Source organism: Mytilus galloprovincialis, chromosome 5 (genome assembly GCF_965363235.1).
Source record: "Mytilus galloprovincialis chromosome 5, xbMytGall1.hap1.1, whole genome shotgun sequence".
NCBI lineage: Eukaryota > Metazoa > Mollusca > Bivalvia > Mytilida > Mytilidae > Mytilus > Mytilus galloprovincialis.
In genome coordinates this window covers 80,432,804-80,445,458 of record NC_134842.1, presented here as the reverse complement: position 1 = coordinate 80,445,458, position 12,655 = coordinate 80,432,804, and the positions used below count along the sequence as shown (strand labels likewise).

The following is a 12,655-nucleotide window of genomic DNA, read 5'->3' as shown; positions in this document are numbered from 1 at the left end:
TGTCCGATTCATCTGATAATTTCAGGGCAGATAGATCTTGACCTGATAAACAATTTTACCCCATGTCAGATTTGCTCTAAATGCTTTGGTTTTTGAGTTATAAGCCAAAAACTGCATTTTACCCCTATGTTCTATTTTTAGCCATGGCGGCCATCTTGGTTGGTTGGGCGGGTCACCGGACACAATTTTTAAACTAGATACCCCAATGATGATTGTGGCCAAGTTTGGTTTAATTTGGTCCAGTAGTTTCAGAGGAGAAGATTTTTGTAAAAGTTAACGACGGACGACGACGACGGACGACGGACGACGGACGCCGGACGCCAAGTGATGAGAAAAGCTCACTTGGCCCTTCGGGCCAGGTGAGCTAAAAATGATTGGTAACATGACAATGTATTACAGTCGACTCTCGTTATGTCGAAGTCAGCCGGACCAGAGTAATATTTCGAGATACATGTAGTTCGACTCAAACAAACACCGGAAGTTCAAAAATCTAAGGGACACAACTCTTGCTTAGCTTGGTAAAGCTAAAATAAATCCGGGTGAATATGGCAAGGGGATCAATATTCTAGTATCAAATCGCTGTATTTGTATGTCACAGTCTTTTATTATTATGAAGGCATTATTTTTATTTATTCAATTGTTTCAATCAAAAAAAATCCTATTCATTTTGTTTTATCTCACTCTTTCTTTTCAAAAGAAAATATAACAAGATTAAAGACGCCGTTTGAGTAGTTTTTAGGTGATCATCAACGGAAGCCATAATCCCCTCTTTATACACACCCAAGCTCATTAGTGTAAATCACAAATTTATTGTTTTGTAAACATTTTAAATACTTTTTCATGAACATTAACAATGTATCACTAATTATTTGTCAAAATTCTATATAAGATAATCTTAGGTAAACACTCATGGAAATAGCATGTCATAAATCAATACAGTGGTCAGTGACCGGAAATTTAATTACACATGTATTGTCAGATTAACTATTCAATCCATTTTAATCCAGGAGATCCTGTTTTGACATGTGCGTATTAGTTCGAGATAAAAAAAATTATTTTGAATGCTTTTGTTAACCTTGGGACCGTAAATTTAGTTCGACTCAACCGAAATTTCGACTCATCCAATTTTGACTAATCAGGAGTCCTTTTCATTTACACCTTTTGTTTGTGAGTGAAAAGCTAGTCTTTTTGTAGCTCTGTGTACAGTGACACCAAGGTCTTAGACCATTCCGATATGTCTACGGTGTTTTTTTTAAAAGAAGCTCTAGATCTCAAATATCGTAACATGACTGCAATATATCATATTCACAAACCACTTAAATAAACTATGTTACTTTCCAGTAACTTCTTAATTGTGTAATGATGTTCAGTTCATAAAGAAATTTTTGGAACTTATTTTTTTAAGTCGAAATATTGCCATTCATTCGTAAAAACAAATTGGTATTGACCATTGGTAATGACCATAAGTATGAAATGTGTTTATTATCTGAGTATAGTTTTGACAAGTAAGTCAAATTAACTAAGTGAAACTTATAATTTTTATTTAGCTTATATTTTAATTATAATATAATAATAAAATTACCTATATGATAGCGTCTTTTTGATGAACGGTCATACCATATGAAGAGTTTAGAAGTATTGAAAGTAAACTGTAACAGAGTGTTAATTACCCTGACGATACGCGTACGGTCGGACCATACGCATATGGTCGAACCGTATAAGTATATACCCATATGGTCATGACCATACGTGTATGGTCCAAATACTCATATGGTCCAGAACATATACAATAGCAATCTCTCTTACCTGCACATCTTTGAATGTATCACAGGGCTTCTGATTGGTGACTGTTGATGCGGCACAGGTGGCAGTGTAGATTTATTGAGTGGCAAGAAATAGTTGAGATAATCATCCAATAAACACGGAAACAAGTTGTCCGTCAGGTTGTTCCAGGCTAAATTTTGCCAGTTTAACAAACAATGGGCAAAATGGAACATGTAATATTCAAATGCAGCTGTAATTATGTTAAGGCATAATAAATACATAACTATGGTTCATAAGTGTTTCTTCTTTCTCGTTTTTTTTTATATACTAGTAGATTAGACTGTTGGTCTTCCCATTTGAATGGTTTGACACTTGTAATTTGTGATTTGACACTTGTAATTTTTGGGGCCCTTTATAGCTTACTGTTTGATGTGAGCCATAGCTATTTTGACCTAAAATGATTTACTTTTACAAAGGAGTAGGTCCGGTAAGGACTCATTTTGGCCTCAAATTTCAGTTTCATCTGACGAAAGATTTTGACCACTTTTTTAAGACTTAAGTGTCTATTTCACTTGATTTAATTAGAATAAGTGAAAGATTTTAACTGATTTAGTCATTAAAAACGATCCGATTCAAGCTCAAATATGAAAAATCTCTCAAATATGCCACTTTTCAGATGTTTTTTGTCAAAAATGAAAGTGGTCGCAGCCGTGTTCATCCACAACCTTTATATATGTTATGTATTATCATAAAATATAACTTACGTTTCAATATTAAGGATGAACACGAATGCGGCCACTTTCGTTTTACAAGGAAACCGTCTAAAATTTAACTAAAATGATAGAATTTTGAAGATTTCAGAAATTTAGCATGACTTAATGGTGCTACAACCCGATATATGTGCATTGTATTGTCAAAAACAGCCCATATTTATGTAGCAGAAGCATTCAACTGTCCAATAAATAACTAAAAGTTTACATTTTAACAATTTTGTAAAACTGTTATATTTTGGGGCCAAAAAGGGGTCTTACCAGACCTACTCCTTTGTGACTTGGATGGAGAGTTGTCTTATTGGGACTCATACCACATCTTCTTACATCTATGTCTGTTCAAATATTCTATTCTTCATGAATGACTTTAAAAACATTCGTTTAAATCTCTTAACTATATTCAATTACAATAAGAACTGCAAAACTGCAATGGTGTTTTAAGATTTTCAAAGTACAAATGAAGTAAATTTACCTGAATAGATGTTGGCCTTATAGAGATGGGACAAAAAAAATTACAAAATTCTTAGCTTAAGTTTACAATTAAATTACAAAATTTAAACAAAGAAAGAATAGAATTAGAAAATCCACATCTAAAGTTAATATATAAAAGGTATTTTTAAGTTCATCAACTTTACATTATGTTTTTACCGAATAAACAGCTAAAGGCATGTGACAACCAAATTCTTAGCAAATTACTTAAGATTATATGTAACCTATACTCCAAAGCATTATTAACACGATATTTCTGACAAAAAAACGTGCTGTTACTACCAAAATACACTGTATACATTGGTATATAAAGGATACAAAGGAGTATTAGATGTGAGCCATATCCCTGTGTCTGTAATTTATTTATGTAGAAATATGGTATGTTTCCTTCTTCTATTATCTGTCTTGATGGTCCCTGAAATCAGAAAAAAAAAAATGTTAATTCAGAAATTATTGTGTGCATTTATTTTTGTGATTTTTTGAAGAATTGACAAAAATGCAAGATTAATTATTGCGATTTCAGAAAAAGTTACGTGCAGATTGTATGTAAAACAGTATCAGATATTAAAATGTGAGTTTTTATTATTGCGTTGCTCAAGCAGTCCCATTATTTGTATTAATAAAAACTTAACAATAATTTCTGAATTTACAGTAAAATAAATTGAATATTGGCCATGTTGGCATTGCCAGTTCAAAAAAAATTCACATGAGAATTTCTTAAATAGTAAAACCAAGTTGCAAGATTCCAAGAGCCATCATTACCAAGAAGGGAAAAGGGCAGACAAACCCTTTATTGTGAGTGTCAATTATCAAGGTAAAAGTCTCATGTAACAAATAAACCTTCTGCCTAACTATGTACTTAACCTATACAGTCTACCAACTTAAAAGGAAGAGCCATTACTCCTCTGAAACCATACAAAGTTAGAAATATGTGTGATATGACTGTAAATGTAGTATTCTTTTGAATTTGATTTTGAAATATTCTTATTTCAACAGAAAACGCCATTTTTTTTAAAAAGAAAATATCCAAATTCGAAGACTGTTATCGATCCGTGTCTTATATGCTTTTGGCGCGTGCACATGGTGCAGCTTAGTCTACTTTCTTCCCTAGAAATTTAAAACTCTTTGTTTTAACACTTGCCGAATTGTACCTTGATTTTGCGGGCAGCTTCTAGAAATTTATAATGTAGTGCAGTGGAAATATAATATACGCACATCTTCCCTACAATACTTACTGGTATATGATGAAGAGAAACTTTACACACACATCTTCCCTATAATAGAACTTACCGGTATATGATGAAGTGGAAATTCATACATCAGAGTGACATCTGTTTGAAGATTATATACAAGACTCAGCAATGGCCCTTCTGAACCAAGGAATCTCCTGGCACATTCAAATTCTTGTAGATTGTATCCTCGACTAATCGAGTGAAGCTGCCAACCCACTTCTGATCCATAACCAAATATATTGGATAATATTGATGGCAGTGCATTCTTTAATTCCTGAAATCAAAACCAAATCACAAGAATTCGAAAAACATGAACATGATGAAATCAACAACAAGGACAATACAATGTTTATATATAAAAAAGAAGATGTGGTATTATTGCCAATGAGACAACTATCCACAAAAGACCAAAATGACACAGACATTAACAACTATAGGTCACTGTACTGCCTTCAACAATGAGCAAAGCCCATACCGCATAGTCAGCTATAAAAGGCCCCGATAAGACAATGTAAAACAATTCAAACGAGAAAACTAACGGCCTTATTTATGTAAAAAAAGAATGAAAAACAAATATGTAACACATAAACAAAAGACAACCAGGTTTGTGAGTGATTTCCTTTTGCCACTTTCATGCATAGAAAAATAAATTTGAATATAAATTGTTACAAATATATCAAACTATTTACCGAAGTTACTCCTTTCATGAAAATATCTACTTTTTAATTTGTGTACCTCTTTCAGAGACTTGGTTCTAAGGACGTTTAAACGCTAGTCCAGGGACTCATAATTTTTGGTAATTGTGATTCAGACAGTTAGAAATTTTTTCTATTGCTATATAATTTACTCTATGTGACAAACCAGAGCAAGGAACTGAATTTGGAATATTTTTAAACATCTTTCTATGAAATGATAACATGTGTGCTCAGTCAATCATTTAAAAATTTAAATGCATCTATGGAAAACGAATGTTGATACCCCTTAGTGAGAACCCTGAGAGGGTTATAATATAATACAATATAGCAGGGAAGGAAATTGAATTTTTCATGTGATAGTCCAGTGTTATAGAATCAAGAAAAACTAGATAAAAACCTGTAGTCCAGATCAAATTTGATGGCTACTGTGCCCCAGAGAATTTTCATTCTGCATTAAAACATATATATAAAGCTGAATATGTAGTTTGATTGCCAATGAGACAACTCTCCACAAGAGACCAAATGTATTGTAAACATTTAGCTTATCTTTTGTCACAAATTAGTACCAGTGTTCAAGACCGAAGCTAGGCATCTTATTTTAGTGACCCAAAATAATTGAGCCGAGCGAAGCGAGGCGAAAAATTTTTTTTTAGGGTATGAAATGAATGGTGCAAAATCCTGCATTCTAGGCATTTAGAGAGTTTGATAATGTTTTGAATTTGCACACTTTATATAAATTTTTTTTTTAAAGACTTTTACTAACACCAAATTTTTAACAACTTTATTTAAATTTATATGTAAGATAATCATCCAAATATCACTGATTTGAGTCTGCTGCCCGAATATAGAACAAACATCGATTCAGTAGAGTTTTCCAAATTTTTCTATGGCCGGTTCAGTCAAATCGTTTCAGAATCATAATTTGGTCTGCTGATATCCTTATCGCGATGAACATGGAGCATGGCAAGACCGCACAATCTCGCGCCACTCATTCATGCTCTTTTCCAAGTTTTCAGTTGTTTCAGGGCAGTCTGTGTTTCTAAAGGTAGCACATCATCAACACAATGATCAATGTCTTCTTCCAATTCCTTCTCCATCAGCAATTCGGTAGCAGCATCGGTAGTAACAGTTTTGTTACCAAAAGGGAATTAAGCTTTCCTGTAAGCACCATCATACAGTCGCAGTTACAAAATATTAAACTCGCTTTTATGCTGACAAAAAGTAGACAAACTAGGGATAGAATGAGATAAGATACATGTATATGATTCTATCTATAGAGCAAGTATATATGGGTACAGGGGAATTGGAATGGAGTTTTTGACGTTTGTACATGTGGTTCCGTAATTTCAAATTATTTCTGGAAATAGTTGGTGGTATTTTAGTTCCAGAATCTATAAATTTAAGGGTTAGGGTTTGGGGGTGTCCGATTCCGAAACCCCGAATATAAGGCCACACCAAATTAATTAATAGTTCTTTGAGATTTTACCCAAAAAAAATGGGGCGAGCGAGCGAAATTTAAATTTATATTTTTAAATTCTTCGCCTCAAATTTTGAAGAAATATGGAGCGAGCGATATTTTTTTTCTCTCAATTTTTATATCTTTTACCTAAAAGAAGCAACTGAATTTTCAACTCACTTAATTGAAAGGGGACATAATTTGATATAATTAAATTATCTCCCTTTTTATATGTATTTCAACTTTCTGCATTCTTTTTCATTTTGTTTTGTTGTTTGTATAATTAACACTGCACAAATATACACTTTTGAACATATTTTTTTATGCATGAACTTTATATGGCTATCTGCTTTTAATATGCACTGCTTTCATCTGTAGTATATGCACCTTCTGGTCCTTAGACACCCTCTGTAGTATGCTACATTGTAGCTAGCTTCTTGTAACACAACTGCATGGTGTGTGTTTAACTGTTTTGTGTTTATGCATATGGATCACTAACCAGTCAATCCAAGCACAGTCGAAACTGGGGGTTCTAGCTTGTGCTACTTTACAATTAAATATCAGAAAATAAATTACACCAAAACATACCAACAAAAGGCAACATGGAAATACCTACATAACCTACATTTATAAGCCTATGTTAAAACTAAGATTTCAACCAGATGCATCATGGAGTCTATAATCCTGCAATAGAATTTTTTTAATACGTATGCCTTGTTGTTATTTTTGTTTGAATGTTTCACCACAGAAACAATCAGCACGTTTTCCATCTTTGCAAATTTTTTGATCAGAATCAAAAATATGCTTGACAAATGACAAACACTGCATATTTTCAAACGCTTAATTGATAAAGAATTTTTTTTAATACCGGATGCGGATTTATTTTCGACGTGCGGGAATTTTATTTTTATTTTTATTTTTTGGTTTTGGCGGGTGAGGTGCGGGAAATTTATTTTTATTTTTTTATTTTAATTTCGGCAATTTAGGTGCGGGTTTTCCAAAGAACTACTAATTAATTTGGTGTGGCCTAAAGAAACGAAATTCCGAAGTCCCAAATAAGTAAAGACAAAATCCTGTGTTAAAGGTTCTACCATTCCTCAATAATATCAAATTGGAATATGGGATATTCTTTCAATTTTTAAGATTAAAGAAAAATGGATAAAAACTAATCCATGCATTCATGTTTCATATTATTTATATTTCATTTATCTGTAAAGAGAAAGTTTAAAGTTCCTGAAATGAATACGCAGACAGGACTGCCCCCTTGCGATGCCCAGTACTTGATTTGTCAAAAGTTGGTGAAAAGGAGAAATGAATACGCAGACAGGACTGCCCCCTTCCGAAGACCAGTACTTTATTTGTCAGTCTACTTATCGTTTTTTTATTGTTCTAATGAAGTTAATATATATGCAATACTCAGACTCTGTTAAAAAAAAATAGTTAACAAGAATTATTCCTTCTTTACCTTCAGTGTCGCTTTTCCTTTTTCTGCAAGAGCCTGTTTTTAACTAAAGATCCATGATGATTATCATTACTAGGTTAATGTAATCGAGAAACATCACCCGTTGAGATGCTGAGTTAAATCCAGGAAGAATAGTTTAAAAGGAATGATGACAAGTTATAGAAATTAAGGTTGAGACAGAACAACAAATGACTATTATATTTATATATATGTATAAAAAAAATAATCAGTGTCAAAATTTTAGTGAGGCAATTGCCTCACTTGCCTCAATGGTAGCTACGGCCTTGGTGTTCCAGCTAGGCTGTTTTCACAGGCCTGTCCGCCCCCTTTTTCTGAGTGCCACCCTGTGCCCTTTTTACAGTTTCCAGGGCGCCCTGTCTTATTGAAAATCGGTTTCATATACTGTACCTGTGTTCCTGCTGAATGTATAATGTTCTCTATCTCATTGCATCTCTGTAGTAAAGGTCTGGAGTAGGCCAACTGTAGTCTAGACTATAACAGAAAATACTTTAGTTTACACACATGTGGAGCAGTATTCAGCTATAAAGTTAAATATTTGTTAAGTATTTCTTATACATTGAGATCTGTTGTTACATCTATATTAATTTGTTTTACATTATTGACTGTTCATATCAAGAAAAAAGGGTGTCTTTTTATTCAAAAAGGCACAGCTACCTGAATTTCTATTTATAAATTAATTGAAAATAGGCCAAAAAAATATATTTATGATCATTCATTGTACATGTAGTCCTATTTTCAAATTTATCCTTGTGTGATGTGTTTTCATACTAATAACAATGTTCACTGCTTAAGGTTTTCACTGTTGAGTTGTCATCATTTTTGTTCATGTGTGTACTAATTTTAAAAGCTAGTTCTGTCGAATGATTTTATGTTTCTAGATTTTTTTTGTCAAGTTTTACTATGAGGCCACAATTAAAAATATTTTGGTTTGCCAAAACCCTACCCAAAGGTTGAGACAGTGGGCAGGTAGGTAGACATTTTAAAAAAAAAAATTTAAAAAGAGAAATTGAAGTATCGGGTGTTTATTAATCTTCATGTCTATCTGATTAAAAAAAAACTTCTTCAAATCAGGACAATAAAAGAATTTGAGTAGGCAGCTTTTTTCTGGGAAGGTAGCGTTTGGGCAAACAAGCCTATTCTTTTTTATGGCCTGATTTATAACTGTTTCTGATTACTTTGCATTTTTTGTATGAAGTAAAAATTGATTCAGTACACGGACAGGAAATGACTTTAAAATCCAGAAATGAGTAATATCTAATGTCGTGGTTCTGGTGATCCTTTGAATCATAAATAAAAAGGTTATTAAATACTTTCCAGTACTAAAAATAACTAGTAAATAGCTTGATCTCAAAAAGCATGTTTAACCCAGCTGCATATTTGCCTTCTTCTTGTATGATTTTTAATTTTAGTTTCTTGTGTATAACTTGGAGTTTAGTATGATGTCCATTATCACTGAACTAGAATATATATTTGTTTAGGCGCCAGCTGAAGGACGCCTTTCAGTGCAAGAGTTTCTCGCTGCATTGAAGACCTATTGGTGACCTTCTGCTGATGTCTGTTCTATGGTCGGGTTGTTGTCTCTTTGACACATTCCCCATTTCCATTCTCATTTTTTTTTTTAATTTGGTTGATGTTTCATGTGCTAAAATTGCAACATTGATTCTTTTTCCAGATTTACACTAGGTTTCCACAAAGAACATTACTTTTTAGAAAATAAAATGCAGTTTTCAAAGTTTGGGATTAAATGTAAAAAGTTAAGACTGTTTTAATTTTTATGTATCAAGGATGTATAAAAAAGAATTTTCAATAGCATATTGAATATTAAAATGTATTTTGAACAACCATTTTATATAAGAACCATGTAGTTTTAACTCGCTGGTTTGTACTAAAAATGACCAGACAGTCACTTGTCTTGATCATCAAGTGTCTAACAGGCAAACGATAGTGTACTTCATGTTACCCTTCAGAATTTTTCTCAACAACCATTCTAGTGAAGCGTAATTTTGACATTGAATAAAAATGACTGACCCAGTTTAATTTAGTTGAATTAGTTCTTACATGTAAATCTGTAAAAACGACTTTGAAAATGTATATATATATATATTTGTCACTTTATAGTGTTGTTGTTGTTCCGAAATACAGTCAGGGGAACTACTTGTAGAAGTTATTTTTAATTACTTGAAAAAGTTATTAATATACTTATATAAGTAAATTTGTAGGCTACTTATACAAGTGAATTTAATTTACTTGTATAGGTAAAAAAAAATTGGCTGAGTTATGTCCCTTAGACATTCAGATTTTTTTACTTGTATAAGTAAAAAAGTCATCCTATCTTCTTTTATTGAATTCTTAAGATTTCATGGGCAATGAAAATCCCATTTGTCTTTTATCTACAGAACACTGCTCATTTACAAGCCCCCAAGGAGCAATTTTTGATGGCCTTGCGCAAATACTTAAGATCTTTGCGCAATCAATTTCTTAGTTGAATTAATAAGATGAAACATTGAACTCTAATTGAAAAATATGAGCTAACCTGGGAAAAATCATTAAAGCCCTGATTTTGCATCTCAAAACTAGAGAATTTTTGTAGGATTGAAAGAAAAATTTACTTACAAGTACAAGTAAATTTTTGAGAAAATTAAAGGGAGATTATTCAAACATTATTAATTAACTTATATGTGTATATTTTTTTTTACAATCTTCAAGTAAATAAAAACAACTTGTACAAGTAGTACCCCTGACTAAAATAGAAACTGAAAAACACACCACAATTTAAGTGTGTGAAATCAAAGTCAATAAAATGGTTTTTTTTTAAAAACATATTACATACGAAGACATATGACACAACGATGTGTTTGTTCCTGAACATTTCCAATGCCATTGTTATTAGGACTGATTGTTCAATGTAGTCATGAGGTCATAAAATACAAATTGAAATTGGTTTACATGTGTATACCATAATTATGTTGCAGGTAATTCAGGCAACTCAGTGCCTGTTGTCATGAAAAGTGGAATACAAATTATAAGGCAGCAACCATTTGATTTTCTGGGGGGGGGGCTATGGTTTTTTTTTCTGGACAAATTTTTTATTTCGCCGGTGGCGAAAAACAATCTATTTTTTTCCCGACAAGTCGAAAACAATTTTTTTCTTTCAATTTTAGCATTACATATAGTGGCAGCTGAGGGTGAAACAAACAATTTTTTTTTCTCAGAATCAAAAACAAATTATTTTTTTCTCCAAAAACTGGAAACAAACTTTTTTTTCCAAAAAAAACCATAGCCCCCCCCCCCCCCAGAAAATCAAATGGTTGCTGCCTAAACAGATACTGTGCAGTCCAGTGTATCCGCGCACCTTAGACTTATGACTTCACTTCTTTCAACTGATAAAACAAATAATTGGATAATATTGTGTGAATACATTCATAACATACTTTTATTTAATAAAATTATCAGTTTGTAGGGTTTCACTCTCAAGTTTTTGTGTAATGTGTGTCCAAAATTGGGAAACCCCTGTTCTAAAAGTTCCTCCAATGTCCAGTGATTTCGTGCATGCCTTCCAAATCTAGCTTTTTTTTAATAGAGGAAAGATTTGCTGCTACAAAAGGTAACTAAATTCAAACCAAGCACACTGCCAAGGATGCAGAGCAAAAATTAATTCAATCTGATAAAAATTTTACTTAAGTAAAACAAATTTTATCTGATGGTGTATATTTTTCTAATGGACAGAGGCCAAATATTGTAAATCATGGGATTACAGTTCTTATTTCAATCTTGAACTTATCAATTTTAATTTTTATTGTTTTTTATCCCTTCGGAATGCTAAAACAATAACGAGAACAATTTTATTTGCGTTACAGAGTTGATATAACGAAATCAGCAAATGCACAGTATGACCGGCTGCACGGACACAGAGGACTCCACTATAAAGACTTTTATAAAGGCATTCTTTTAAGGCTAAAGACAGCATGTCCTCAATGGATCTCTCTCTTTTAAGATTCAAAAATACATGTTTATAGTTGGTGTATGAGTGGTCCCAACATGCTTGACTCATGAACACAATGTCAATAAACATGATAAACACCAAACCAGATATTTTTTTAGAGAACCCTAGCCCTATATAGGCCTTGGCTAGCTAAAATATCACCAAAACACAGAAAAAAAAATAACTGTCCAGGCTAAACCATATTAATAAAACCCCTCCTAAAAACTAACCAAGACAGAGTTGCCAGTAGTTGTCATTTCCCTCAATTTTCAATTTTATGTTTTCTGTCCAGGTCAAGGGAGGTAATCAAAAGAAAATGCTAATTTGAGGACATTAAATATTTGTTCTTGCTTCTTCTAATGCTGATCGAATTAGTTTTAAGCCTTTTGTTTTTGAGATTATTTCTTTCATGAGAGCTTTAAAAAGGGAAAAAATATTCAAAACTCCTGAAAAGATTATTTGATAATGGAAAAAAAGTGTACGTTTGTCCGGGACATGACTGTTGGATTTTAGCATATTCTTATGGGAGGGTCTAAAACGCGGAAATGGAAAACGCGGAAGTGAAAAATGAGTGTATTATAACTAATATCTTTGGAACCGCTAAAGCTAAGTTAATAAATAAAACTGATTTTGAAAGCTAATATAATAGTCTATAAGATAAAATTAAAAAAATATATATTTGAATATGTTTTTTTATCGAAAAGTTGACCGGAATACTTTCTTAGTGTGACTCTGGCAACACATTTTTGAACATTAAAACTTAAATTCACGAAAAAGCATATAA

At 32.4% G+C, this 12,655-nt stretch overlaps 1 protein-coding gene across 3 annotated transcripts in view; it reads right to left on the bottom strand.

The window, feature by feature from the left end:
* Positions 1 to 12,187, bottom strand: part of LOC143076476 (sphingomyelin phosphodiesterase 4-like) — a 38,572-nt gene extending 26,385 nt beyond the window's left edge. For all 3 annotated transcript variants that reach the window (XM_076252268.1, XM_076252267.1, XM_076252269.1), the window contains exons 1-5: positions 12,102 to 12,187; positions 8,277 to 8,360; positions 4,314 to 4,529; positions 3,342 to 3,438; positions 1,807 to 2,014 (exon numbers count right to left, since the gene is read on the bottom strand). In XM_076252268.1, coding sequence (XP_076108383.1) covers positions 1,807 to 2,014; positions 3,342 to 3,438; positions 4,314 to 4,529; positions 8,277 to 8,360; positions 12,102 to 12,128 — 632 coding nt within the window. In that variant the 5' untranslated portion in view covers positions 12,129 to 12,187. The remainder of the gene's footprint in view (positions 1 to 1,806; positions 2,015 to 3,341; positions 3,439 to 4,313; positions 4,530 to 8,276; positions 8,361 to 12,101) is intronic.
* Between the last annotated feature and the right edge of the window lie 468 nt (positions 12,188 to 12,655).